We start from the raw sequence: 27,845 nt of genomic DNA, 5'->3' as shown, positions 1-27,845 counted from the left end.
CCTCTTCTCTTCCTGCCTGCCCCTTTCTAGCACTAATGCATACATGAATGTGATTTGCCCAAAATTGTCGTCATTATGGGTCGGCATTTTGCTATCCTCTCCCCCTCTCTCTCTCTCTCTCCTGTCGTCTTGTACTGATTGCCGGGTAGGATTGATCAATTTATCACAGCTTCCGAGACCCGCATCCGAGACCCACCAACAGCCCCTCCTCCCTCGGACAGAAGAGGGAACTGCACCGGCACAGGCACGCACAGGGCCGACGCAAAAGGGCCTCTAGCTCTATTTTCGGCTGCAAAAAAGAGAGAAGAAGTGTGTATGCTCGTGTCGCCGTCGTGTGTGTGTGTGTGTGTGCGGTGCCTAAATTTGATTAAGCATCCGCACCTATTACAGCACCACTGATACGGGCTTGGGCCTGGCTGATGAGGATGCTGCGGCTGCTGCCAAAAAAAAAATGCCACCGCGACACGGGCGGAGGGTGTGCCGGGCGGTGTACAGAATGTTGTTTCGTGTTGTTTCTTTTTCGGCACCGCTCCGTGGTGCCCGTTCCCCGTGTTCCGTAGCGTTCTGTTTCCACCGGTGTACGGGTGTGCGGGTGTGTGTGTGTGTGTGTTTGGTTGTGCACACGCAGGCGCATTGTTCTACCGCCGTGCGCTGCAAATGTGTATGCAGGCCTACTGTGTTGGGAGCACTACACCGCGGGAAACGGAAAGCGGGGCTGCACTGTTTGTTACCGTTTCCCAAACACACACACACACGCGCGCAAGCACACACATTTTTCCACCATCACTGTTGGCACGGTCACCACCCTTTCGTTCCTTCCGCTTATCACCGTGCACCGTGCACTAGAAGGATTATGATTTCACGTGATTTGCATTAGAGCGAAGAAGGAAAAAAAGCGTAACGTCACTCGCACCTTCCACACACACAGACCCCCCTCTACACCTTGCACCGGTTTGTGACGGGGAAGGCAAGGTGTGTGTGTGTCTTTCTCTATGTGTCGTTTTGGGAAAAAGGACAAATTAGATTTGCAGCCCGGATCATTTGGCCGGAATATATGCAACTTGCAGTCACACGCACGCACGCACGAATCGAATCACCTCAGATGTTTACCACTACCACCACAACACAACACAACCTACCGCAGGCACGGCCAAATTCAGCAGACAGAATCGTCGTTCGGGGCTCTCTTCAACGTTATCGTTGTCGTCGGCTGTTTTGCTGCGGGGTTTTTGGTGACTTTTCTCCCTCCTCCGCTTCCACACACGCACACACACACCGGCAGACAAACCCTGCGTCTGGCCAAAAACACCCGACCCGAACCCGACGTGCGACAGCGCGATGAAAGCTCGCGCGAGCTGTCACTTCGTACGGCTTTTTAGTGTTTTTGAATGCGCACAGCGACGGTTAATCGGTTGTCCGTTGCATGGTTGGAATTATAAAAAAAAGATTAATTCTGTGTTCTAAGCAAAGTTAAGCCCCCGATTAAGGAAAACGGATGTGAATGAAGTTTAAAAGCAATGGTAAATTATTCCGCAAATCTTTCCGACATTTGTAACGGTTTTCCGAAGCTTCGAGCTTGGAGATTATTGTCCCAAAACATCTATAGGTTGATAACAAACCTTACTAAACAATTTCCCAGCACCATAGAATTTTAAAAAGAAGCATTAAATTGACGGATTTGCGATAAAATCACTGCTGCGTCGGCGCAATTCCCATTCCGCTTTCCCATTGTGCAAGCAATACACTAGCGCCATCTACGCAAAGCTTTTCAATTTGAATTCAAAAGCTTGCAGTTAAATGCAAACCCCAAAGAAAGCCGTTGGCAAAGCGATGTCTTTAGTAAATTCGGATATTACGAGCCATTTTTTTTTTAAAGAAACAATTGTTTGGTGTTTTTCTTCTTTTCTTTTCATTATTCCGTCATTCTATTTTTCTTTTGTTCTTTCGTTTCAAAATTGGTCTATAAAAAGTGTGTTTGCGTGTATGAACTAGCGCAATTGCCATCAACAGGAACAGCAGCTTGCACAATTTGCTATCGCTTTAAGGCTTTCGTCTAACTACGGTTATAAAATTGCAGCTATGTTTTGTTTGGTCTTTCACAGGAAAACTTTGTAAAAATCCATGATTTTAGTTAGATAGGAAGTTGATCTTTCCTAGGCTCGCTTTGGAAGACTTGAGTGATCTTGGCGTTATTGCACGAATAGTTAAGACAGACGGAGGTGGTGTGTACTAACACAGGAGCAGTAGTGCTGCCAGCGTCAGTGAGAAAAACTATTGGTCTAAGTAAGTGAGGCGGCGGCACCATACGACTCATATCCACGCCCATTCCGGTGTGATGTGCTCAAAGTCCCACACATCCGGGTGGCCCTGGTGGCGCACTTCGAACGGCAGTATTCGACTCCAATCGAACGGATGGGAAGCGACCGTGGCGGTATCGCCGTGGCTCGCTGTCGCTGTCTTTTGATCGGTGGCGGTCGATTGATGTAACTGTTCCGACTTCACGATGCTCCGTTTGGCCGCCTGGCCCGGGGTGCTGCGGGCCGGATCGTACAGGGGTCCCGAGTACGCCCGGAAGTGTACCGTACCGTCGGCCGTTTCGGTGTACATCTTCAGATCGATGTTGCCGAAGGCGGCCGGTTCATCCTGATCGAGATCGCCCCGGTAGGCGGACTGGCGGAAGAAGCGTGCCAGCGTCTCCAGGTCGGTAATGTTCTGCAGGATCTTCTCCATCGTGGAGGACGGAGCGGTAGTGTTGGTTGCGTTCGCCGTAGCCTGCCCGATGTCGAGCGCTTCCTTGAAGTAGGCCACCCCGTTCGTTAGCCAGTACCCGTCGGACACGATCTTGTCGGTGATGTCTTCCGCGTGCAGCCGACCGGGCAGCTGATCCACCACCCAGAACATGCCCGATCCAAAGCTATGACCAACGCTGGCTTCCACCACCAGCTCTTCCTTGGCGACCGGTTCGGGTGCTTTTGGAATCGTCACCATCCGTACCTGACGGATCGCGGACAGATGCTCCTTAAAATCATCGTCCACGTAGTCTTCCATCCGCTTCGTTACGATGCGCTGATGTTCACCGTCCGCTACCACATCCTGCCCAGTAGCAATGTCATTGTCCTCCACTGACTGGTCCACCGCCGCCGATGCCGGGGAGGTTGCAAGCAGCTCCACCTCAGTCTCATTGCTTCCCACAAACCGTGACATATCGATCACCAGCCACTGCTTCACACCCGTCGACGGGTTGCGGGCAAAGTACCGCGCCCAGGACCGACCACTGTGCCCCAGCCGATTCGCTGCCATGACGCGCGGTGCCAGCGAAACCGAGCGCACTAAATCGATTTTGCGCCACAGATCCACGTGCTCGTTTTCCATCTTCACACCGGCCGCCACTAGCCGGTGCTGGCGGCGTCCACTGATCACGTAGAAATCGTCCAACGATGCCAGCACACCCGGATACCCAGTAAACACAATATTCGTACCCGGCACGACGGCGCGATCCTCATCCTCCGCGGCCTGCGCGGAAACAACAGTCCGTGCCGTCTCCGCTGAGAGGTGATACCGCAGCGTGTACTTCTTCACCATGCGCAGCATCGACGAGTAGCTACCATCGGACGTGTGACCGAGCAGCACCTTTGACTGTCCGTTCGGCTGCTGCAGCAGCTTGAGCAGCATAATTCCCTTGGCCGGTTCCGGCTTCAGGCCACTGTTTTCCATCAGAAAGTTGGTGTAGTAGATCTTCAGGTCGCGTATATCGACAGCGGCGTTCATTAGCAGAAAGTCCTGCTTGGGAATTTCGTAATCCATGCGCGATCGCTTCACACCCTTCCGGAAGCCAATCTCGAGCCCATCCAGCTGATCGTAGAACAGCGCTATCTGGTACCAGTAGTAGTCGTGCTTGCCCTTCATATCGGCCATCTTCTTTACCGTGTCCACGTTCGTGGTGATCAAACCGCGCAACCAGTCGCAGAACTCTTCCGACTCTTCGTCCTTCGAGCAGACCGCATCGATCGTGCTGTGAAATTCAAAAATAATCAATCAGAACCTTCCATTGCAGCTCTTACAATCCGAACCAGATCACTTACTTGGACCAGTGCATGTAGATGTTGTGCCACGTCAGTGCACCCTCCATGATGCCGGCCGCATACGCCTGCACCGTGTCCGTGTAGGTAGATTGAGATTCTAGCTCCAGCTGAGACCAACCGTTCGTTAGGATGCTGTCCTGGAAGCAGGCACGGACCGCACCCTTCGGCACCTGATCGAGATCATTGCGCTGGCCCCAGAACTCTAGCCGATAGCCGGAGTTCCGTGCCCAGTAGGTGGTGGCACAGTACGTCCCGTTGTAGCTGGGACTGTTTTTGGGAAAGGAAGAAAGCGAAACGAACAAAATCGTCAGTAAAGATCACACTCTGTACTCTGCACTCGATCTTTCGCCTCTCTTACATAGACTGAACACCAGAACTTACCGCTCCATATCGGCGAGGAATAGAGCAGCGACTGCTAGCATCAGTGCACCGATGAGTATGTACGACCCTATACGGGTCTTATGCCAGGAAGCACCGACTACCTTCAACATGACGAGAGCCGTTTCCGTGCAGTAAGGTGGCACAAATGCAGCAGCAAATTTGGAATGTTCGCGACGAATCACCTGATGCGCTATACACGCTCCCCAAATACAACTACAGCAGATAAGCAGGAGCAGAGTGGAGACAGGAACAGGATCTAACCAGTTGTACAGGATGTTTTCACTCCCAGAAGGTCGGTGGCACACGGATCGCTCTATGGCTTCCAGCAATAATTGAGGTCTGCAATAACGAGCGGCAGGACGGCAAACAGGTGCAGCAGAATGGTGGCAACGGCGTAGTAGCTGTAGCAGAACAGTTCCCCCAATCCACGGATCCCCGATGGTACACCGTTTGGGCAGACGGATGCCGGATGGGACGCCGCTGTTAGATTCCTTACGCACTGAACTACTCTCATTGGAAAGTCGGTTGAACGGTGGATGATTTCGTGTGAGCGTCCCCTTAGGACGTTGCCGGGCTGATGCGCAGAATCTTCCTTAAGGCCACTACTACTACTTCTTCTTCGTACAGTTCCTAGTAGGTCACCAATCAACGGAATAGCACCATACTACACACTCTGGCTGGTGCTGGCGGAATGAGACGACAAATGGAGCACTCTTGAAGGGGGAGAAAGAAAAAAATTATAAACGACTTCAATTTTACTTCACTCGGTACTGGCTTCAACTACTGAGATTTTGTTAGTAAATTAGTGAATAACGAGCTCCTAATCAGGCTTCGCAACACAAGCCTTAGTACTTCCGTCACAAACAGCGTACTGAGCGCGATTTGGCAAAACAACAGGCGATCACAACACCTCACGATCAATTTGCTAGCGATTATTCCCACTCATCCCCCCACCCACTCTTTTCATCTACTTCACACCTTCCGGTTTCCATTTCATCTGATCGCGAACGCAAACGTGATTGCGCGACAGCAACGCGGGGTTTTGGCATTTAATGTGACGAAAGCTGCCGAAGCGTGACGCGCTGCCACTACCACCACTACCACCACCGGGGACGATGGCCATGCATGGATGGGGGTCGAATTCCACGGGGTTTGCCATCAAAGGCCCTCCCGGCGTGTTGCAAAAGCGCTTCAGCAGAGCGGCATCATTTGCTCCGTATACTCGCTTCAACTGGAAAAGAGGACGAGCGCGTGCGTTGTCTGCGATAGCACGATGATAATTGAACAGTGTACGGTGGTGGGGGTTAGAGCTACTACTATCCATCGTATCGGTGTCAAATCGTGCGGGAAGAGTAAATACAGGCGTTTAGTACATTGAAGGCGTTATCGGTAGTCTATCTTGCACAGGCGAAATGGTTGATTAAGAGGACCCGTGTATTGGAGGTGCTAAACGTCGATCCGGAAACAGCATGACGGTATGTCGTACTGCAGATAAAGAGACATACAATGATTCATACTGGACCAGAGCAAGAGATAGAGAAAAAGAGAAGGAGATGTTGATTTGAACAATATTCGCTAATTATGAGTCATGTGGGATTCACCCAACTTACGAAACTTACGATAAACAGTGGTGGAGAAGAGCTTGATCCTACACGATCATACAAGATAAGACTTATACTGCTAAACAATTGTCGTTTATCAGCAGTCCGGTTGCATTTGCACTGCTACCTCGTGAATCATTTCACATCACGCTATAGGAAACAGACAATAGCCTTGTTGTTGTCAAAAGCTTGTCAAAGTGCCAACATTTCCCTCACCGTCGGCTGTGTCGGGTGGACGGGTAGAGGTTACGAATGTGGTTCAAATGCGGACAAAGTTCCACTAGCGTATCTGTTTAGTGTCGTTCATTTCCCTATCGATCGGCGTCCATCCATTTGCTTGGCTGTGTAGTGTATAACTACCGCGCAAAATCAGGGGTAAACGATCTCGTGCCATCAATCAAAATGGATCGCTTAGATCGTAGGTGTCATTTACCGGCTTGTCTGTCATTTTCCTTTTTTTTTTCAATTCGCGAGAGAACCAGCTAGTGATCGCACCGCACTACTGGAAATAGATCACACGTGGACGGCACGCCAACTGGCTGTGATCGAACGGTGTAAAACCACCTAAAGCCACGTGCGTCACGATGCCTCTACCTTTCAAGGACGATCCTACGTTTGCAACAATCTGCCTCATTCTCATTGCAACGATCGCATCCGTCCTGTGTTATCAGTTCCGTTTCGCAGTAGTACACCACCCCACCAGACATGCAATCTAACCTCTTCTTCTTCTTCCTACAACCTACCCTACCCTTCCACGAACCTTCAGACACGTTGAGCGCAGCTGTACATGCGAAGGTTGCCGCCGACAGTGGAGCGCGCGTGGAGAGGCACAAAAAAAGAGCAGACAACAGGCTTGCTAAACACAGTGCCGCAATGATATCAAACAGTGTAAGATAGTGTGAAGTGAGGTTGGTGTACGTAGGTGTACTGGAGGAGTATTTTTTTTATGGATGTTACTACTACCTGCTACCGGAACTGCTGGTACAACTCCGGGGATGGTAGGTGCTGCTGCTGCTGTTGCTGCTCTGCCACTCCGGACAACAACTCCTCTGTTCGGTCGTGAACTTCGGCTCGGTCTGCTGGCGGCACCGGGAACTCACGTGCGGTTGCAGACGTGTCAACCCATTGGAATGAGGCGGTTGGGTCGCTGTTGCCGTACACTGTGGAGCCCTGTGGAGAAGCGCGGTCGTAAAGACACATCGTTGGAGAAGAGTGAGGCATGAGCAAATGTATGGAGAGATGGTGATATGCTTATAAAAGAATGTCTTATTGTAATGGGGTCGTTGTAGTGGAGCGATTTCAGCATTTTGCATACTTCAGACGTTTGGAGATCGAGTGTGTATGTCTGTTACTAAGAGACAACTGTTGCCCCAAGAATGAGCCGGTTTTGCAAGCGACCATTCCGTGGCATAATATTTGTCTTGCCTGGTAAACACCGACCCAGCAAACGAACGATACGGATTTAACCTCTTGGAACCTTGGATTGCCCACGCCCGAGAGGTTGAACACGCTCAACCAAATGATACGGACTACGGCAAGCAGCTCGTGAAGATTATTCGAGTAAACAGACCGTAAAAAAAACGACCGACGTCGTCGTCCGGCAAAAGTACACAAAAGCCGGATTTTTCCACTCAGACGAGCGTTTCGCGTTTTCTGTGGAATGAGGTATTGTTTTGACGTTAGCAAAACTGCCAATTTAACAAAAAAGATCGTCGCGTGTCACCCGCGTCATGCAAAAGATACTCGATCAGCACAGAGCACGTTGGAGGTCCCGGTGGAAACGTTGTTTGTTTACTTGATCACGATCATGTGCCCGTTGTTGGCAGTCGAGACGATCGAGTTCTGTGACCCTGGAGGGTCGCGCAAAGGGAAAACCGACGACAGAAACTTGAGCGACTCAGCTGGATTGTGTTAGTGGACAGTTAGCATTTACTGCAAGCAGTACAATTTTCCATTTTAAAGAGCCAACAAACCTGCACTTGTGTACCAGACGATCGTCTGTGCCGCGATTGGAGCCGACGATCAGTTGCTAGCGAGGAACCGTTAGTTGAGTTGAAGACTTTTCCCATGAATTTGTTAAACAAACAAATAAATGGGAAATTTTGCAAAAATAGATCACCGGCGCGAGCGATTGCCCAAGATGACCTATTTCACGAGCAAAGTCAGGACCGTCAAGATACTTGGTGCTGATACGATCACTTAGCACGAAACGAGTAAATAATGGTAGTCACATATTCGCATTCGCCTGACGACACACGCGTAGTTTGTTTTGCGCACAGCACGCGTAAATACTGCTGAAATGTTCACGCCACTCTCACCAGTTGACTTCACATCCAGTTTGCTCCTGTTGCTTCCTAACTTCCTAACAAACGCGGCTGCCTGCCAGACGTATCACTTTTGCAAAATACTGCTTTTTCTCTTATACTAAATAAGGAACTTTGGAAGGAATTATGTACGTTTGCTAAGGTTACGACTCTTTACACGTCTTCAGAAATGTTCCATCCTCTTTGCAGCGCACTGAAACGGCTTTCCCTGAACTCGTTGGCTGAAGCTATTTCCCTGCTAGACACGGTTGTTACCGCTAGCAGTCAAGAACTTCCTGCACCGACAGCGGAACGATTTCAACTGTGCGATGGCGACGTAGTAAATCGCACCGCAAGCACCAGCGCAATCAGCAGCGCATTCGACGACCCATTAGGGCGACTACGGGGAAGCTGTAAAGCTGCAGGCGGCCAGGTACCTCCCCCGCCACAGCTTACATCGACCGTTCGTATGTCTAAATTTAAACAAAAACAATCCCCGCGAACGAACATCATCATGCCCGCCCATTGCCGAAAAGTCCGAACCACCGCCACCACATAGTATGATCGTAGTGATCGTGCACAAACACACCCCAACGTCCACAGGAATTCAGCCATTTCTCGAGACCACCAACAACGGTTGGTGGTTCGCGGTGAAAAGTAAAAATTAATTCATTCTTTCTTTTACTCCGAGAGAGAGAGAGAGAGAGAGAGAGAGAGAGAGAAAGAGGGAGAGAGAGAGCGAGAATTTCTACAGCTGTTTCGCCAATTTCCCAAGAATTCCAATCGCGTACGGCTAAAGTCAATCCATGACCTCAATGGATTGGAATTAATAAAAAGGTTCACCGTACCGCTTTTCGTGGAAAAACAAGGGTGGAAATCCGGACAGGAAGCGGGATAGTTTCATTCATGAATGCACACAGCATGGGTCTGGCAGGGGGTTTGAAGATCACGCTCGCCCTTATCCCGCCTTTTACAGTTCGCGTGGGAAATGGGCAAACACGGAAGTATATTCGGGCGCGTGTCTGAGTAGTGGCTTGCTAGTACACCACGCGACTTATACACGAGGCGGGCGCTAGCGGGCGGCATTAATTGGTCCGAGGTCAACGGAAATGGCTGCCAAAACACGAGCAAAGGAGCACACGACCGAAGCGATCGGTTTGGAAGATGGGAACAAAGTTCAAATGGAAATGCGTTTTAAAATACTTATGTATCGTTCCAGCTAATGGAATTTGATGAAATTCTCCTTCCCCAATCTAACTACACAATTACTACACAAACATACCTCAACGTGACGTGATTTGGATAATTAAAAATCACAATTTTGTTGATAAAAACAGATTAAATGCAACACACATCAACCAAACAAAGAGCCTACTTTGATATGCTGCATCCCAAAGTTATTCCTCTACAGCTCACTAAATCAAAAAGTATAATCTCTTCTTTGACAGTTGACATTCTCCAGACCACGTGCTCTCTCCAGTACATCTCGTTCTCTAACAACGTGGTTAGTGACAAATGTGCCTCAACTTTCCATTTTTCACCGACACCGCTTCAGTGTCTAGCGCTTGCCCTAGCATCTACTAGGCACGAGTAGTACACCGAGACACAGCAGATAAGTGATCGTTCAAACAAGATCACTTTCAATGTCAGTGTAAATACGTAATCTATTCCCCTCCGGCGGAAGCTAACATCTTTCCGCCGGGCGTTTGTTGCTATTGTTGTTGTTGTTGACAGGATCGTCAACCGTTTGACGTGTTTACTATGCCGCCCTGGAGCCATCACGGGCAAAAGGAGAGAGAGGGGGGATGAATTATTCAGCAATGGAAACTACCACAATTAACATGTCCGCCGTACCACCGCGCGATCGTCGGTCCGCTAATGTCTGACGAAACATTCGGCGCCGTTCGGCACTGTTTGCGCTGCGTTAGCGCAACGTGATCAGTAGATGTGACGTGACGACTTGCCAGTAGATTAAACCCGGCGTTGACTGTTTCGATTTGTGTGCTTGATCGATCGTATTAAAAAAAAACATGATGGCGCTCAGAAGGGATTGATTGAACGAGCGTTTAAATGGTTTAATTGAAAGTGGGGGGACGTAGCATTTCTTTTGCGTTCTGGGCGCAAACCTTTTTTCAGTTTGCTATATTCTCTTATGCAAGATGTAGCCAATCAAGTGTTAGGAAACTCATTGATTTTAATTGATGTAAAGTTGTCGGAAAAATATTCTTCTTTGCTAATGAAACTATAGTGCATGTAGCTGTATATAACGCTTGTGTTAGCTTATTACAGGGCTTTTAGCCCAACATAATAACCAAATAATTGTAAAATGTGAAATATTTAAACGATAATCTTTCATTCTTTCATTCAATTCCCATTGATCATTCGATTCGATTAACAATTGACAATGGGATTTTATGGATTGAATGTAAATATTACGATGTTGAAGTGAGTAGAGCAACCCTTTATTTCTGACTTATTAATATTCAAAGCAGAAATGTTATAAGCGCTTATTCGAGAAGGCTAGTATGCCGGGAACCGAACCTCATCCGGAATAGTAGAAGACACCACGTCTTCCATTTAGACCACCGGTCCGAGATCACCACCATACTCAAAACCATGCAGTAAATATATTTCGAGAAAGGTACATTATAAGCACCTCATTGCCCATTGCCATAAGGCAGTACCTCTTATCTCGCTACACGGGTTCGTCGAAAAAGTAACACCAACGCTGATAACAGCAAAAAGGTGCCACACAAAATGCAGCAGACGGCTCAGAAAGAATACTGCGATTTTATGACGTGGATTTCATTTTATTTCATTTCGATTGGCAGCACGTGGAGAATGTTTAGGCCGATGGTGCTCATCTTTCAAAGTTACCCATAACACTAAGACAAACGTGTGCGTGCGTGTGTCTGTGTTGATTTGTATGTGTCTGTCGGCGTTTCATTAGCGTAGCACGTTCTGGCAAACGCGAGGACTTTCCGGAATGTTCAGTAAATGGAATTAATATCCAATGTTCTACTCAACAATTAACATTAAGAAAATGGACATTAAATGAACCAAAAACAAAAACACTTTACTTAACATTTCAGTTGTAAGGATTCTTTCTTTGGTGCAGTTCCCACGTCTAGATATATGCTCAATGCTGCATACAACACACACATTTGGCGGGGAGGGATCAATTTACGACGAAAAGGCAGAGCAAGAATATGTGCGTGCAGTCTTTAAGAGTTATTTTTGTAGTTGTGTGTTAAGCGGAAAGGTTCCACACCATGTGGGAACGAAGCTGATAATCGCCGAACCGAGCTCTTTCTCGCTTAGGTCGATCTGAGCACTTTGCGTATGGGAGTCTTTTTCGTGCTATGAATTGGGGACATTTTGATTGATTATTCCCAACAGTTTGAACAGTTTGGTTGCACGTGCTTATGATTGCACATGGAATATTCACACAATATTTCTATTTAAAAGTATCTTACAAGTCTACTGATATACTTACCAGTGTAATCGCAATAAGGAACGTGGCGCTTAGATTCAGTACAAGTCGGCTACGGCTATGGCCAACGATCACAATTGTGCTTGAGATATCAGGGACTTCTGCTGTAGGAGATCCGATTGACGAGCGGCCTGAACCGGGCCAGCAGGGTCTGCAGGAAGCAACTGCTTTCGCTCTATAAGGCAATCTGAAGGCCCCCACCTGGGACGACGAAAGACACTTCAGCTTCAGGTAGCCACTTTCTCCGAGACGTTTCCCACACACTTTCTTCGCGTGTCGTCGCTCTGGTGGATCGGATTTTCGGAAAGGGAGCTGCTAGCAACACACACTTACAAAACCAGTAACACTTCTGGACTATCTTCGCTCGCTTACGGCGATTATGCAAACGCAGCAGCAGTAGCAACAGTAGCACGGGCCAAATTTTTCGGCGTCGAGCGATTTCGAGAGCACGTTACTTCACGCCACCACCCACCGAAAGGAACGACAGCAGAACCTGATATGACTTGCTGTGTTTTATGGGATCCTTCCGATTGACACAACACTACCGAGCAGAGAACGGTCGTTAAACGGGGGATATATTACAACAAAAAAACTACACAACAATAACACTCAAAAAAACAATACGTAAGGTAAACCGAAGGTAATATATAGCAACTACGGATACACCCCGTGGGACTACATTTGTAACAGTCGAGGGAGTTTGGAGCTACTTTCGCGTGATTTGTCGCGCAGAGGCAGGGTTTGGTTTGTTCGAGGTGATTTTGGTAAATTTGGCTAACAAAAGAGGAAAACTGCACGCACGATTATCACGATACGTGTGTGCGCACGGGGTTTGTTCACGCGCGTGTGTCTTGCACAAGGTTAGGAAGAACAGTGACGGGCACGGGCCCATTCGCTATCTTCGCTAGTTTGATCCCACACGCTCGTTACATGGGGTTAGTACGCACACAACAGCAACAACAAACGTGCGGGGTTCGGGTTGTGTGAGTCAGCGTGTGCATTGCGTTCGTGTGTGCGGACGTGCGGTAGCGCATGAGAGGTTGCCTTGGGCAAGTGAGGCCCATGCTATGTCACCCACCAATGGAAAAAAAAGCATGAAGCTTAGGAAAAGTTGGGAAACTTTTGAAAAAATTGATAAAAAACTGTATTTACTATAAAAATTGGACACAAAATTGTAGTATAAAAACTGATTTTGTCAAGTTTTTTTAACCACAATGAAAAACAAATCACTTCTGAATTACAAAACGACATTATAATCCTTTTTTTTTATTTTATATATTTTTTATGATAAAGACCGTTCATTTTTCACCGTCGTATGAATTATGGACTCTGCTAATCAACTCTTAAATGTCTCAGACACGTTCAAGTAAGTAGGAAGATCTTGGAAGATCACGATCGATTAAAAGATCATCATTTTCAAGACGTTCATTTTTTTTTTGCTTTACCTAATCAATCTAATTTTTCCAAACTCACAAAACTATTCACAAAAATACACGAAAAATATTATTCCTTAAAATCTGATGTACAAAACAATTAAATAAATATCAAATATTTAACTAAGAAATAAAATCAGGAACAACACTGTGCAGACTATGTCGATCGGTGTCGACATTGAGACTGCGAGCGATGCGCAAGGTTCGTAGAGTACTCGGTTGCTATGGAGATTGTATTGGCTGGTTATACACCTCTTGTATTGCGCCGTTTGGTGGAAGTAGTTCCAGTTCCTTGAAATTTATGTTTTGCTTTGAATTCAAAACGAGCAACATTCCAACATTCAACACACGAAGAAAATCCATTTGTATCTTCGCGATTTTGTTAAACATTTCCTTATTTACACTTTATAGCTGTGTTCACTTTGTACGCAATATCAACAAAGCACTCCAGTTAACGCTCGTTTTTCGACTTCTACTTACGTTATTTTGGACTGCAAGTCTCTACCAGAGCTTCACTATACTTCCAGCTAGCTGCACTTCTTCACTACACTTTGCAAACCTATTTGAAGGAGCCAATTTGTCGCTCATTATCAACTGGTCCCTGTTTTCCTTACTGTCGGCTACCCGGTATTGACACAGCTGTAAAAAGGTTGGTGAAGCATCGAAGCTTTCAGGCGAAGAGTGACGACATTATGGCGGTATTGAATTTGTACAGCCGTTTTTTATCGATTGACAAAAATTCTTGTTGCTCTGACGTCCTTAGCGGCTAGACAAAACATCATCGTATTGCTTTGGCACATTGGCAATAACACAATTAGCTTCCTTGTCTCATCCTTCGAATCATCCATAACGGTCTTGCAAACATTTGGAGTGTCTCTTCTTAAAGAGTCCTTCTTCTTTTAATTCGAGTTTTAAAGGCATTTATTTTTGTTCTAGGGGAATCAAGTTTCTAAGCTTCGGTAAGTACCCCGCGCGGTCCCCGTGCGAGAATCGAACTATGCTCAACCTCTGCACAACGGCCCGCGCGCATACCGTTAGACCATCAAGCGACTCACATTTCAGGCCGTTAAATCTACATGTTGTTTAATCCAAAACAAGAATTTTTCCAAGAATTAACTGTTATGGATTAAATCAAATCCAACGCAAACATCCAAAGACCTCTCCGTCCACAAATTGCTCGCTGATAGTAACAATTTGCTCGGACCAAAACAAACAAATCATCCGACCAATAACCGTACGCTTGCTTCCCAAACAAGCCCCCCTATGTACATGCACAGTGTCCAACAGCAAGCAAGACAGGCGCAACATAGAAACAGCTCGGCCCCCTTTTTTTCTGCACCAGCTGGACAAACGGCGGGAACTTTAGGGAGCGCGCGAAATTCAATTGACACAGCAATTGAGTCTGATTGCGCATCAATGATAGTGTCCATCATCAAGCGAGCCTCCGAGCAGGCGGTGGACCACCAGTTTCCGCGAGTGAGACGCGGATGGATGGATGGATGGATGTGTTTGGACGTTAGCCGCCACTCACGCCGGCCAACCCTTTACCAACCTCCCCGGGTCCAGTTCGAATCGAATGCCAACGTCCCGTTGCCAATCGCACGTACCGCAGAGCATGAGATATCGCCAGCGAACGAACTCTCTGTTGCTGCGAGGAAATCCTTCATTTTGCGTTTGTGTGTTAGAGATTGGGTTGTACATATGTTGCCTGTGTTTTGTTTTCTACAACAACAATAATTGAGGAGTGACGTATTTATCAGCGTGCTCCAGCATTCCAAGCATTTTCTCGCGGCCCAGGACATGCGCAGCAACGGCACGACTTTCCACGTGAACCGAAGGTCACCCCGTTGCCGGCCGGTTCCATCTCCAACAGGCTGTCCGCTTCCACTTCGTCCGTCCGTCCGTCCGTCCAGGGTGGTGTTCTCCCACTGAACAAGCCCAAACAAAACGTCTCAGGTCAACCACCATTCCAGACAGCAGGCGACGATGTCTCAGACGGTGTCTGCGTACGGTTCGTGACGGTTGAGCACAGTAGCCGTTGGACGGTTTTGGTGAGCGGTCAAACATCCACGCTTCCAGGTTGTGATTTGCAAACACGAGCTTTGCTTGCTCAGATTGTGTGTCCTGCTATCATCGGTGCGGTGCAGGTGAGCATATAGCGTACGAATGGATACATTGCACGGCCCTTTGCTGCGTGATTACGCCAGTGCATACGCAGTACTTCGAGAAGCAACCGGCGTCGGCTGTGTGCGTATTGCGTCAATCAAGGTTGCGCGAATAAATAGAAATTTAGCTTCAGCTTGAGCGACCGGCGGATTATTATAGCAAACGATGAGAAGAGACAGTAGCGCGCAAAGGGTAGCACAATATTTACCGTTTTGTTGTGATAAAATCGTAAATTTTAAAAGCTCGTGGTCTTCTCGAGCTGTTCGAAACATTGCATTTGATTGCATCATTATATAATGCGCGGTGCAGTGGCCAACGCTGAAGCTCAACGATTAAGGGCAAAAAAAGGTTAATATCCAAAAATCGATCCACAACGCCCACCCATTCGGTTGGTTTTTTTTTTGGGGGGGTATGATTTAAAAATAGAAACGAATCATAAACAGCACCAAAATTCTTCATTTGACCACTAAAAGACTTTGGCAAAATCGATCCCAACAAAATTCTACTCAAGGAAAGGGTGTTTGATGAGATTGATAGTAAATTGGAAACTGTGATTATCGTATGCAATTTTTATGAAGTTTGTTTAGGGAAATATGACTGAGTCATCAATATTATTCAAATATAAGAAAAAACATACTAAAAAACTGATCAACTCGAAAATGTTGGCACAAATGGACCTACTTTCTAAACATGTTTTAAGATGAAAAAGATTCTTTTGAATTTCTTTTGGTTTAATTCCCTTAGAAATCTGGTTCTTCATAAAATGATGATGAAGAACACGAAATAGATGCTTAAAAATTCAGATGATTTGTCCTCTTGCTATACAATTTCCAGTTAGCAGTAATCTGTAGGGGAGTCTATTACTGGATGGGAATAGATGTTGTATCGGTTCCGGAACTGGGACAGGTTTGCGATTCCAATCTTTGCCTAAACAGGTAAAGATAAAGTTCTTGTATTGGAACAATGGCATTATCAGTTCCGGGAATAGTCTGGGATGGGGGATCATTTCCAGGATCTGTATAAGTACTGTTTAAGTTCCAAGACCGGTATGGGTTCAAGATTAGTTGCGAGATCAATATGAGTTCCGGATTAGACCCTGAACCTTTGTAAATTCAGCACCAATTCTAAGACCTTTATCGGTTTGTGATAAGTTCTACGATCACTACGGTTTCCGAATTAGTTTCTATTACTATGTTTCTTGGTTTTGATTTAAGAGGCACTTTAAACATGGCTTTAACATAAAAACACATATTTTTGTATATTGCATATGCATATTTTTGATACACGGTATTATATTGCGTAGACAAAAATTCGAGTAACGTTAAACTCAGGTAATTATAGTTAAGTTAAGCCAAGTTAAACAGCCAACTCTACAAAACCTCAATTGTATGTACTAAATAAATGTGATTTTGTTCTAAAAGAAATCGCAAAATTTCGATGAACTAAAATTTCCCACAGAAACTTATCTAGATCTAATCTACACAGAGACACACTCACACGTATCTGAATGATCCGCATGAAAGACTACACAGGTTACCTGCCCGAGAAGCCATTTTGTACAGAATCCTGTTACTGCTTAAAATTCATTTTCGTTTTCTCTGACCACTTCCACAAGCTGTGCTTATTTTATTGTTTTAACTATTTATTAATTTAGAAATTGAAGAAAGGAGAACGAAGCCGATTGTTGAGTGTATAAAGTACGCAAACTAATACAGTGACACATTGTCCAAAGCACACTAGATTGAATCTGGATCGGCTGTTCTTTCCTTGCAGCATTGGTACCTTCGATCCATTCGGAAGCCTACACATCCACCTTACCACAGAATGGCGGAACAAGCTAAGAAAGAGATGAAACACATCCTCGACCTGTCGAAAGCGGAACGGCGCCTGTTCCTCCACTCCTTCGATACGCTCATGTCCGACTGTGACGGAGTGCTGTGGAACTTTACCGGCCCCATTCCGGGCGTGGACAAAGCGCTGCAGCTGCTGCGGACCGACGGCAAGAAGCTGGCCTTCATCTCCAACAACGGTATGCGCACGATGGAGGAGTACCAGAAGAAGTTCCACTCGCTCGGCATCGACGCACTGGAGGAGGAGATCGTCCATCCGGCGTTGACGACGGTGCACTATCTGAAGTCGATCCGGATGCGCGACGCGGTCTACTGCATCGGGACGGAAGTGTTTAAGGACTATCTGCGCAAGGCCGGCTTCAAAGTGCTGGACGGGGTAAGTGGAAAAGGAATGCAAAAAGCTCTCCCACTCGTATTAATCGTTTGTCTGCCCCCCCCCCCCCCACGTTTAGCCCAAGGAACGGTTCCCGGATAGCCGCGAGGCAAATCAGGTGCGCGTGTACAGCGATTACTTTGAGCAGCACGGCCCGAAGGTCGGTGCCGTGGTGATCGATATCGACGTCAACCTGTCGCTACAGCACCTGATGAAGGCAAAGTGCTACCTGGAGCGGGATCCGAACTGTGTGTTCATTGCCGGCGCGACCGACTACATCATACCGCTCGATTCCAGCATGGACGTGATAGGGCCGGGCTACTTTATCGACATACTCGAGCGCACTACCGGCCGGAAGGCACTCATCCTGGGCAAACCGGGCAAGGCGCTGGCGCAGGTAGTGCTCGAGCAGTTCCAAATTACCGAACCGAAGCGCGTCCTGTTTGTTGGTGATATGTAAGTATTTGCACCTCGTGGCGCTCTTAATTACGCTGTCTGGCTTGATAACCGACCCAGCCTCCCGCACTGCGCATCGCATGATCAATCACTGATAACGGCGTCTCGCTTAAGACAAACGTTTAATTTCCGGGAGTGTGGCTCGTGTCATCGGCGAGAGATTGATAAGCGGAGCCACTCACGCCACGTACATCGTAAAAAAGGGAGACGCTTTAACTTACCTTATTTTTGCCTTGCCGTTGATTTGCAGGATGCCACAGGACATGGGTTTCGGGACAGAGTGCGGCTTCCAGAAGCTGCTCATGCTGAGCGGTGGCACACCGAAGGACGCCCTGCACGCCCAAACCGATCCGAACCAGCTGCCCAACTATTACGCCGACAGCTTTGCCGACTTTATCGAGCTGTACAATGAAACCATGCACGTCGAGGAATAGAAGGCGAGCGGTCTTTGACCCACTCTATCGGGCAAATCACATGTTATGCTATATCGTCATTGTTTTGTGTGTAAATCCTAAGCTGTATTTAACTTTTAAACAAACCAAATTCTTCATTTGACCACTAAAAGACTTTGGCAAAATCGATCCCAACAAAATTCTACTCAAGGAAAGGGTGTTTGATGAGATTGATAGTAAATTGGAAACTGTGATTATCGTATGCAATTTTTATGAAGTTTGTTTAGGGAAATATGACTGAGTCATCAATATTATTCAAATATAAGAAAAAACATACTAAAAAACTGATCAACTCGAAAATGTTGGCACAAATGGACCTACTTTCTAAACATGTTTTAAGATGAAAAAGATTCTTTTGAATTTCTTTTGGTTTAATTCCCTTAGAAATCTGGTTCTTCATAAAATGATGATGAAGAACACGAAATAGATGCTTAAAAATTCAGATGATTTGTCCTCTTGCTATACAATTTCCAGTTAGCAGTAATCTGTAGGGGAGTCTATTACTGGATGGGAATAGATGTTGTATCGGTTCCGGAACTGGGACAGGTTTGCGATTCCAATCTTTGCCTAAACAGGTAAAGATAAAGTTCTTGTATTGGAACAATGGCATTATCAGTTCCGGGAATAGTCTGGGATGGGGGATCATTTCCAGGATCTGTATAAGTACTGTTTAAGTTCCAAGACCGGTATGGGTTCAAGATTAGTTGCGAGATCAATATGAGTTCCGGATTAGACCCTGAACCTTTGTAAATTCAGCACCAATTCTAAGACCTTTATCGGTTTGTGATAAGTTCTACGATCACTACGGTTTCCGAATTAGTTTCTATTACTATGTTTCTTGGTTTTGATTTAAGAGGCACTTTAAACATGGCTTTAACATAAAAACACATATTTTTGTATATTGCATATGCATATTTTTGATACACGGTATTATATTGCGTAGACAAAAATTCGAGTAACGTTAAACTCAGGTAATTATAGTTAAGTTAAGCCAAGTTAAACAGCCAACTCTACAAAACCTCAATTGTATGTACTAAATAAATGTGATTTTGTTCTAAAAGAAATCGCAAAATTTCGATGAACTAAAATTTCCCACAGAAACTTATCTAGATCTAATCTACACAGAGACACACTCACACGTATCTGAATGATCCGCATGAAAGACTACACAGGTTACCTGCCCGAGAAGCCATTTTGTACAGAATCCTGTTACTGCTTAAAATTCATTTTCGTTTTCTCTGACCACTTCCACAAGCTGTGCTTATTTTATTGTTTTAACTATTTATTAATTTAGAAATTGAAGAAAGGAGAACGAAGCCGATTGTTGAGTGTATAAAGTACGCAAACTAATACAGTGACACATTGTCCAAAGCACACTAGATTGAATCTGGATCGGCTGTTCTTTCCTTGCAGCATTGGTACCTTCGATCCATTCGGAAGCCTACACATCCACCTTACCACAGAATGGCGGAACAAGCTAAGAAAGAGATGAAACACATCCTCGACCTGTCGAAAGCGGAACGGCGCCTGTTCCTCCACTCCTTCGATACGCTCATGTCCGACTGTGACGGAGTGCTGTGGAACTTTACCGGCCCCATTCCGGGCGTGGACAAAGCGCTGCAGCTGCTGCGGACCGACGGCAAGAAGCTGGCCTTCATCTCCAACAACGGTATGCGCACGATGGAGGAGTACCAGAAGAAGTTCCACTCGCTCGGCATCGACGCACTGGAGGAGGAGATCGTCCATCCGGCGTTGACGACGGTGCACTATCTGAAGTCGATCCGGATGCGCGACGCGGTCTACTGCATCGGGACGGAAGTGTTTAAGGACTATCTGCGCAAGGCCGGCTTCAAAGTGCTGGACGGGGTAAGTGGAAAAGGAATGCAAAAAGCTCTCCCACTCGTATTAATCGTTTGTCTGCCCCCCCCCCCACGTTTAGCCCAAGGAACGGTTCCCGGATAGCCGCGAGGCAAATCAGGTGCGCGTGTACAGCGATTACTTTGAGCAGCACGGCCCGAAGGTCGGTGCCGTGGTGATCGATATCGACGTCAACCTGTCGCTACAGCACCTGATGAAGGCAAAGTGCTACCTGGAGCGGGATCCTAACTGTGTGTTCATTGCCGGCGCGACCGACTACATCATACCGCTCGATTCCAGCATGGACGTGATAGGGCCGGGCTACTTTATCGACATACTCGAGCGCACTACCGGCCGGAAGGCACTCATCCTGGGCAAACCGGGCAAGGCGCTGGCGCAGGTAGTGCTCGAGCAGTTCCAAATTACCGAACCGAAGCGCGTCCTGTTTGTTGGTGATATGTAAGTATTTGCACCTCGTGGCGCTCTTAATTACGCTGTCTGGCTTGATAACCGACCCAGCCACCCGCACTGCGCATCGCATGATCAATCACTGATAACGGCGTCTCGCTTAAGACAAACGTTTAATTTCCGGGAGTGTGGCTCGTGTCATCGGCGAGAGATTGATAAGCGGAGCCACTCACGCCACGTACATCGTAAAAAAGGGAGACGCTTTAACTTACCTTATTTTTGCCTTGCCGTTGATTTGCAGGATGCCACAGGACATGGGTTTCGGGACAGAGTGCGGCTTCCAGAAGCTGCTCATGCTGAGCGGTGGCACACCGAAGGACGCCCTGCACGCCCAAACCGATCCGAACCAGCTGCCCAACTATTACGCCGACAGCTTTGCCGACTTTATCGAGCTGTACAATGAAACCATGCACGTCGAGGAATAGAAGGCGAGCGGTCTTTGACCCATTCTATCGGGCAAATCACATGTTATGCTATATCGTCATTGTTTTGTGTGTAAATCCTAAGCTGTATTTAACTTTTAAACAAACCCACCAATAAAAACAGAAGAGAACAGACAGGCAAATTGCGTTATCTTAGTTGCCGGTTGGTTTGCGGAATTTGACCTGCACCCACACGCGGTACATTTTGACCATCTTGCCCCGGTTCACCTGCAGCCGGCGGTCGACGATGTTCTGCTCCTCGACTAATCCGGCGCTCGTGAACAGTGTGCGCAGATCTTCCTGGGTGAAAAAGTATACCAGCGTACCGTCGCCGCGGACGTAAAAGTTGTCCTTCAGGCATTTGCCAGGCTTGAACCGTAGCTGGGCGAGATCGTAGCGACCGTAGTCGCGCAGCATTACCAGTCCGCCTGGTTTGAGGTAGCGAGCGATTTGATTCACCACGTGCTGCATGCTGCAAGAGGAGAAAAAGTGGTTCAGAAACAAGAAAGATCGTTGCCGCGCTTCCCTCTTACCGTTCCGGATCGATGGCGGATAGTACGAATATTAGCACCACGATGTCGATACTGTTCTCCGCGAACGGCACATCCCACCGGTCGGCCGTCGCATCCAGCACAAACGCTTTGCACCGGTTCGTATCATACTCCGGGCTCTGGCTCATGATGTCGATCGCTTGCCGTGAGAAGTCGCTCGCGTAGATCATCAAATTCTTCTCATCGCTGTACTTTAGGATGGGAAAGACAGTGTTCCCCACACCACATCCGATCTCAAATATCGTTCTCCTCCTTTGCTGCCCATCACTCTCCGGCGACACTTCCTCCGCCCTTTTAACGGGTTCCCCGTCGGGCAGAACACGCTCCGGGACGGTCTTCGGTCCCTTCGCTGGCGCCAGCTCGGGAAACTCCGTAAACAGCCAGTGACGATCCTTGAAGAACCGGTTCTGATGGATGCCATAGAAACGGTCCCAGTTCTGATCGGCTTCCGTCTCCAGCCGTGTCACCTCCGCGTCGGACAGCTTGACGGATGAGTTTTTCTTCACCCCTTCCAGGGCAGCATTTTCTTGCTCCTCGTCCCACTGCACGTTATCCCTGTGAGAAAGAAAGGGAAAAGGATTCCTGTGTTAGACGACGACGTAGCAACTCCCTTCGATCAACTTCACCCGCGTAACGAACCACGTGTTGAAGCGGTACACCTGTGCAGGATCGCGCAGGAAACGCGTCCCCCCGCCGGCGGGCTTTTTGCGGTACCGCGTGTATTCGTAGTCGCAGTAGTGACGGCTTCCGGCGCGCTGCACCGCACAGGGAGCACGGTGCCGAGCTAGAGTGACGGAGGAGAGCAATAGCCTACCAAGCGTTGTGCTGGAAAACATCGTCGCCGGCGGACAGGAACCGGTTGCCAAACTGTGGCCGTACGCTAGGCTGCTCCAATTGTTCCGTGGCAATTGGTTCTTCCGTGGTTTCGGTCATCGGAAGAACAGGGAGGGATTCTATCGGCTTAAAATATTGCAAAAATGGACTTTAGCGGTGAGTTTCGTTATTTACACACGTTTTGTTTATGTTGCAACTGCCATTATCTACGGTTGTGCTGTCATTTTGTGTTGATAACATATAGTTTGAGACTTCAATTAGAATTTACCAAAATAGCATGAAATAAATGCAAAAAGACATAAAATATAGTTCAACTATTTTTCTGTTGATTTAAAACTCATTCTTAATGTTTTTAACATAAACAACAACAACTAAAACTAAAAAAAATATTATAATTTTAATCGACACTGTGCACAGAGCAACCACTGTGCATTTTCGAACACGAACGGTTGACACGCACACACTCTCGCAACCGTTATTCCTGTCTCGCTCTCTACACCGCTCATTCGATCTCCTTCCGTCCCACAGGGCTTTAGGTAATCCGCGGGGGTGAAGGGAGACCACTCACAGCAGCAAAAGAGAGACGACAAATCATCCGATGGCTGCAGTCCCCTGCTCTTTCTAGCCGATGGATTTAGACGCGCTGCTCGGTGTGAGCGCAGCTTGCCCAGAAGCACAGTAGCACGCACACAGTTTCAGACGCCTTTTTCAAAAACTTCGCGAACCTTAAGCTGTGTGGATGTGCGTCGTCCGTGCTCTCGAGTTTTTGAGCTAAAAGCCTTGCAATTTGCTTCGGTAAAAGGGATTAACTGCAGGTAAATCCTACACACAGTGGTGATTCAAATTGGAGTGTGTGTATTGTTTTCGAGGTGGAAAATTCCATTCGCTGCAGCTGTGTGGGTCAGGAACAAGCTGTGAAGCCTTTCTCATTGTGGTGCTGTGTTGTGCTGGGTAGAAGAAAAAGTGTAGAAAGAAGACACTTCGCTTCGTTGCCTCTTAACCTTACACGGCGTGTGCCGTTGTGTGTGCGCGTGTGTGTGGTATTTTTATGTTTTATTGGCTGTTTGTAGAACTAATTATTCTGCTTTAACAACGCTGTTTCGCACACTTTTATCAACAATTTATCAACGATGTCAAACGTGTGGTTCCGATGCTGACGGGCTTACGGCAACACGGGTGTGTCCGCGGGTGCTGCTGTGTGCGTAAAGTGTCTAGTGTCGCTAGCTTACCACCACCCCTGCTCCTTCTCCACGGGGTCCGCGCGTCGCCGCGTAAGGGCGACTTGTTATCAAGCAACATTTTGTGTTGGACCGTTGTTTTCGCCCCTCCCGATCACGATTGCAACGTTTTGACTTGGGCGGTGTGTATCTCGGGGCCCCGTGTAAACACGGTTGCTCACCACTTGTTCGATTTGTCCCCGCGATACGGGCGCGAGATGAATCATCCGCTGCTGGAATTCTGCGCACAGTGCAGTTGTGAATCAGCGGAAGGAAATGGCTGAGAGTGTTTCTTCGTTTCGCTGCAGTATCTTACTAGCTTCAGTGATAAAGAAATAGTGCAAGTGCAGAGACGTGCCAGCTGCATTCCGCAAGGACACGTGAACCTCGTGAAGAAACGTAAAGGCAAAACGTGTAAACGTGTACCCTGCGCTGTGTGCAGGGAGTGAAGGAGAAGGTGGGAGTAGGTGAGCGTTGTCGCTCGTGTATGTGTGGGTGTGTGTTTTGAGAAGGACGAATCGTTTAATTAAACGCACATACACATATACAACCTCGCCAGTACAACATTCATAGTAATGATATATTTTTGTGGATGCTTTGAAGAATATTTCAAAGAACAAATTGTAGACAATAATATGCCAGGATCTAAGGTTATGCCGTATTGTGTGTCAGAAGCAGTTTTGTCTGTAAACCTGTTCCCTGTGTTCAGAGCGAAAACGGTTCAAAGCAGTGTCACTGTGTGCGCGGCGCGCCTTCGTTCTAGAAAAGTCGTTACTATGGCAACGGTGTGAAATGCCTTTTCCAATGCTCACCACAACTGTGTAACTGCTACTAAACGTTTTGGTAAATTAACTTACCATCCAACAAACGACAAGTGGATATCTTATCATTAGCTGTGACCGGTTTTTGTTTTATTTCTTCTGTGGAACGAGGAAATTACCACAAGTTTGTGGCTGTGTTTACACACACACACACACACACACACACACACACACACACACACACACACACACACACACACACACACACACCACACACACACACACACACACACACACGGTAAATGTTTTTAAATTTCCTTTTTCCCTTTTGCAGCTCCACCGATAGACGGCAACACATCACCACCATCCATACATACAAACCTTATCGTAGGGTGCCTTTGCTCCCTTTTTTCCGGTTGCTCCGGCAGCAGTACCGTGTGAGTGTGTGTCTGTGTCTCTGTGTACGTGCGTGTGCCGCTGTGTGCATGCTTTTGGCGGTGTGCGCGACATTGTGTGTGCGCTTTGTCCCCAAATGCTGGTGTGAATATTGAGAAGTGCGTCTGATAAGAAAGCTTTTGAAGTTGACGAAGAAAAAAGAGCTCAAGTGGTACGTCGTGTGTTTGTGTGTATGCTTTTTTGTGCGAGCGGGTTTGTTGTGTATGAGGGTTTGCTAAAGGAAAAGCAGGAAGGAAGCCTTCCGTGCGGGAGGGAGGGTGTTCTGTTTCGCCCAATGTTGTAGTTCATGATTGTTGTGGGAAGTGTTTTTTTTTCCGAAATTCATGTGCAACTAGTGTGCCGTGTCGTGATTTTGGGGGCAGTTGCTATGGTGATCACTATAGGTGGTGAACACCGGTATCGTCGTCAAGCAAAGGGGAGTGTAATTTTTTAGTGAGCTGCGGTCCGAAAGTAAAACAAACATACCGAGCGCGTACAGTTTCTCCCTTTTTCCTGCGGGTGCGCAACGACTTACAGCCAACGGACGGTGGAAAGACCGCCGCGAACACGGAATACGTTTTGAATCAGCAGCAGGGAAGAAGCGTTTGGCATCTGTTTGTAATAATCGACTAACCGAGGCGCGGGGTTAGTTTAGCCGTGAACAGTAGTAGTACCACACCGTACCCAAGCGAAGCACCGGGGAAAAGCGTCCACAATCGTAGCAAACATGGCTGCACAGGAGATCGACAACAGCACGACGTGGGGCAAGGAGTTATGGGTAAGTTGCGGCTTTACTACAATATTACTTCCATAATCAAAGTTTAATTTTTCTTTTTAAAGTCTAAACTAAAGTTTCTAAAATCATCTTCTTGATGTAACTAGCAATTGTACCGATAGAGCATAGCTAGATAAAATTGTTTTTGGAGAACAACAAGTTGATATTTGTAACTAAATAGGCTTGATTTAATTATTTCTTGCCCACTTAATTATACATGACCTTGACGTTCGACAGACGTTATCACACCCCATCGAGGGCAAAAAGATTCGTTCCACCATATACTTCTGCTATTGCGATTCCCTGCCCTGGCAAGCAACGCGAGACAGCAAGACAGTTTTGCGAATAAATCAAACCACCACTTCACACTGTGCTCCATGCGCAATCTTCCCCTGATACGCATCTGCAACAGTGACTAACACCGTCGATTGCGACGCAAATTGCAACCCGCCACACACACACACACACGCGCGCGCGGTGCATCGTGCAGTGGAATCCAGTTCCACCCGTCGACCTGTCAAACCTTTGCTGGCTGGTAGAATTAACAAAAAAAAACACCTTTTAAACACATTATGAACCGAAGCATCCATCGCCCGTATGTTACTTCTTGCCCTCAAATGTTCCTGTTTTAGACACAAAATATGTTTTTGTGCTTGTGTGTGTGTATCGCTTGCTATCTCTTTCTGTCTCATACTAAGCATAAAACGAGCACAACAACAACAACAACAACAAAACATAGCAGCCACGAAGGGAATGGAATGCAAATACGTCCCAACGGCCGCATGGGCTTTTTCGTTTGCCACAAGCGCACCTGTAATAACCTGATTCCGGGCGGACGGCGGCGTACCTACCCGGTGCGGAAGGTTGGTTGGTGCACTTGCGACACACAAACTCACATGGAAACAAAAAAAAAAAAAAGGTTGCGGCTTTTGTCCGTCGAGCCCCAAACACACATACACCCGTGACAGGTTCACACACAAGTCTATTCGCCGTTTTGCGAGTTTGCAGCGCAGCAGCAGCGCGCGTTATGCTCTGGCGTTCTGCGGCAATTCACACACACACACACACAGAGACACTTTGGTTGCATCTGGGAGGAGCGATAGTGTGTTGTCAACGGCCATCACCATCACTACCACACGCACACTAAGTTGTTTTTAGCGCAGCATCCCCGTCTAAACACGGAGGAGTGCAAGGTGTGCCGGTGCGGAATCGCAACCTTCTCGAAAGAAACCCACTCCAAAGGCATGTAAGGGGCAACGCGGGCAGGGGCGGTGAAGAACTTGTTTAATAGTTCCTTTCTGCCAACGTGTCCATTCGCTGGCGCTTGGCTGCTTGTGTAAATCGCTTCATCTTGCGCACCACAGACAACTACGCGCAAAAACCCACGGGCGCAATAATGTTGGTGGTGGTACTTACCTTAAACCTGTGGGCTCGGCTTTTCTTTAGCAAAACAATAAATAAACATATATTGAAGTCGCAACGGAATGGGGAGGGGGGTATGCTTGGTGTTGTGTGGGTTCGGAATTTATTGGTTTGGCGGAATGGGAAGAAGAAATGCTCGAATGCGCCAGGCAGTGAAGGGAGGTGGTGGTAAACAAAGTGTAGTGAAACCTTTCCATGCACAGTTCCGGACGTTTGCTGTGTGTTTGTGTGCTTATTATGCGACAATTCTCTCGTCTCTCTCCCCTCCATGTCCATTACCAACTGGACTTGTGTGCACGTTGTGTAGGCGGCTGGTGACATACTACAATCCTACAAAAGCGACGGAAGCATAAAGGATGGCGAGGAAAAACATGCTACGAACCCCGCGGGTCATTCACCAATGAAGTTAGTGCTCTGCGAGTTCTTTTCCATCATAATGGGCAACGGCACGATAATATGAAATCGAAACCAACTCTCCGTTTTTTTTTTCTTCTCTTTCTCCCTTTCGTTCTG

The 27,845-nt window shown here is 47.2% G+C and overlaps 6 protein-coding genes across 44 annotated transcripts in view; 3 read left to right on the top strand and 3 right to left on the bottom strand.

The window, feature by feature from the left end:
* LOC121592004 (protein alan shepard) overlaps window positions 1-1,297 on the bottom strand; it is a 204,518-nt gene extending 203,221 nt beyond the window's left edge. For 9 of the 24 annotated variants that reach the window (XM_041913168.1, XM_041913167.1, XM_041913170.1 and 6 more), the window contains exon 1: window positions 1,111-1,294. The gene's annotated coding sequence lies outside the window, so the exon portion shown is untranslated. Of the gene's footprint in view, window positions 1-1,077 lie in introns of all 24 variants that reach the window. The other 15 variants (XM_041913160.1, XM_041913176.1, XM_041913177.1 and 12 more) reach the window with 11 other exon arrangements.
* Window positions 1,298-1,898: 601 nt separating this feature from the next.
* LOC121594857 (putative phospholipase B-like lamina ancestor) lies at window positions 1,899-17,165 on the bottom strand. 7 transcript variants are annotated; one of them, XM_041918593.1, is made up of 6 exons: window positions 16,997-17,165; window positions 11,864-12,401; window positions 7,028-7,234; window positions 4,464-5,176; window positions 4,083-4,349; window positions 1,899-4,012 (listed from the first exon to the last, which is right to left on the bottom strand). In XM_041918593.1, exons 4-6 carry the CDS (start codon window positions 4,571-4,573, stop codon window positions 2,311-2,313), a joined length of 2,079 nt encoding a protein of 692 aa, XP_041774527.1. In that variant the 5' UTR covers window positions 4,574-5,176; window positions 7,028-7,234; window positions 11,864-12,401; window positions 16,997-17,165; the 3' UTR covers window positions 1,899-2,310. The 7 variants fall into 7 exon arrangements, with proteins under 7 accessions (XP_041774527.1, XP_041774525.1, XP_041774524.1 ...); XM_041918591.1 differs by lacking the exon at window positions 16,997-17,165 and adding an exon at window positions 13,774-13,863; XM_041918590.1 differs by lacking the exon at window positions 16,997-17,165 and having other exon boundaries at window positions 11,864-12,765.
* Window positions 15,049-18,792, top strand: LOC121594861 (phosphoglycolate phosphatase 2-like). 2 transcript variants are annotated; one of them, XM_041918602.1, is made up of 5 exons: window positions 15,248-15,440; window positions 17,114-17,156; window positions 17,233-17,685; window positions 17,762-18,138; window positions 18,389-18,792. In XM_041918602.1, exons 3-5 carry the CDS (start codon window positions 17,284-17,286, stop codon window positions 18,570-18,572), a joined length of 963 nt encoding a protein of 320 aa, XP_041774536.1. In that variant the 5' UTR covers window positions 15,248-15,440; window positions 17,114-17,156; window positions 17,233-17,283; the 3' UTR covers window positions 18,573-18,792. The 2 variants fall into 2 exon arrangements, with proteins under 2 accessions (XP_041774537.1, XP_041774536.1); XM_041918603.1 differs by lacking the exon at window positions 17,114-17,156 and having other exon boundaries at window positions 15,049-15,440.
* An 882-nt stretch (window positions 18,793-19,674) lies between these two features.
* Window positions 19,675-21,380, top strand: LOC121594859 (phosphoglycolate phosphatase 2-like). 2 transcript variants are annotated; one of them, XM_041918601.1, is made up of 4 exons: window positions 19,675-19,927; window positions 20,004-20,456; window positions 20,530-20,906; window positions 21,157-21,380. In XM_041918601.1, the coding sequence occupies exons 2-4, from the start codon at window positions 20,055-20,057 to the stop codon at window positions 21,338-21,340; spliced, it is 963 nt and encodes a 320-aa protein (XP_041774535.1). In that variant the 5' UTR covers window positions 19,675-19,927; window positions 20,004-20,054; the 3' UTR covers window positions 21,341-21,380. The 2 variants fall into 2 exon arrangements, with proteins under 2 accessions (XP_041774535.1, XP_041774534.1); XM_041918600.1 differs by having other exon boundaries at window positions 19,676-20,456.
* Window positions 21,381-21,436: 56 nt separating this feature from the next.
* On the bottom strand, window positions 21,437-22,930 carry LOC121594858 (methyltransferase-like protein). Of its 2 annotated transcripts, none has more exons than XM_041918599.1 (3): window positions 22,703-22,930; window positions 21,871-22,443; window positions 21,437-21,809 (listed from the first exon to the last, which is right to left on the bottom strand). In XM_041918599.1, the coding sequence occupies exons 1-3, from the start codon at window positions 22,819-22,821 to the stop codon at window positions 21,491-21,493; spliced, it is 1,011 nt and encodes a 336-aa protein (XP_041774533.1). In that variant the 5' UTR covers window positions 22,822-22,930; the 3' UTR covers window positions 21,437-21,490. The 2 variants fall into 2 exon arrangements, with proteins under 2 accessions (XP_041774533.1, XP_041774532.1); XM_041918598.1 differs by having other exon boundaries at window positions 22,528-22,820.
* A 437-nt stretch (window positions 22,931-23,367) lies between these two features.
* The window catches only part of LOC121594675 (formin-binding protein 1-like), a 68,425-nt gene continuing 63,947 nt past the window's right edge, over window positions 23,368-27,845 (top strand). For 3 of the 7 annotated variants that reach the window (XM_041918227.1, XM_041918226.1, XM_041918223.1), the window contains exons 1-2: window positions 23,373-23,537; window positions 25,035-25,913. In XM_041918227.1, coding sequence (XP_041774161.1) covers window positions 25,863-25,913 — 51 coding nt within the window. In that variant the 5' untranslated portion in view covers window positions 23,373-23,537; window positions 25,035-25,862. Of the gene's footprint in view, window positions 23,538-25,034; window positions 25,914-27,845 lie in introns of all 7 variants that reach the window. The other 4 variants (XM_041918228.1, XM_041918225.1, XM_041918229.1 and 1 more) reach the window with 3 other exon arrangements.

Source organism: Anopheles merus, chromosome 2L (genome assembly GCF_017562075.2).
Source record: "Anopheles merus strain MAF chromosome 2L, AmerM5.1, whole genome shotgun sequence".
NCBI lineage: Eukaryota > Metazoa > Arthropoda > Insecta > Diptera > Culicidae > Anopheles > Anopheles merus.
Note: the sequence above shows the minus strand (reverse complement) of the source record. Positions and strands in the feature narration are given on the sequence as shown.

Coding starts and splice junctions, on each gene's coding strand:
- LOC121594857 (XM_041918593.1), bottom strand. CDS start 4,573: ATGTTGAAGGTAGTCGGTGCTTCCTGGCATAAGACCCGTATAGGGTCG. Junction 4,350..4,463: donor TTCCTCGCCGATATGGAGCG/GTAAGTTCTGGT, acceptor TCCCAAAAACAG/TCCCAGCTACAACGGGACGT. Junction 4,013..4,082: donor ATCTACATGCACTGGTCCAA/GTAAGTGATCTG, acceptor TGAATTTCACAG/CACGATCGATGCGGTCTGCT.
- LOC121594861 (XM_041918603.1), top strand. CDS start 17,284: ATGGCGGAACAAGCTAAGAAAGAGATGAAACACATCCTCGACCTGTCG. Junction 17,686..17,761: donor GCTTCAAAGTGCTGGACGGG/GTAAGTGGAAAA, acceptor CCCCACGTTTAG/CCCAAGGAACGGTTCCCGGA. Junction 18,139..18,388: donor GTCCTGTTTGTTGGTGATAT/GTAAGTATTTGC, acceptor GTTGATTTGCAG/GATGCCACAGGACATGGGTT.
- LOC121594859 (XM_041918601.1), top strand. CDS start 20,055: ATGGCGGAACAAGCTAAGAAAGAGATGAAACACATCCTCGACCTGTCG. Junction 20,457..20,529: donor GCTTCAAAGTGCTGGACGGG/GTAAGTGGAAAA, acceptor CCCCACGTTTAG/CCCAAGGAACGGTTCCCGGA. Junction 20,907..21,156: donor GTCCTGTTTGTTGGTGATAT/GTAAGTATTTGC, acceptor GTTGATTTGCAG/GATGCCACAGGACATGGGTT.
- LOC121594858 (XM_041918598.1), bottom strand. CDS start 22,724: ATGTTTTCCAGCACAACGCTTGGTAGGCTATTGCTCTCCTCCGTCACT. Junction 22,444..22,527: donor GTGTACCGCTTCAACACGTG/GTTCGTTACGCG, acceptor TCTTTCTCACAG/GGATAACGTGCAGTGGGACG. Junction 21,810..21,870: donor TCCGCCATCGATCCGGAACG/GTAAGAGGGAAG, acceptor CTCCTCTTGCAG/CATGCAGCACGTGGTGAATC.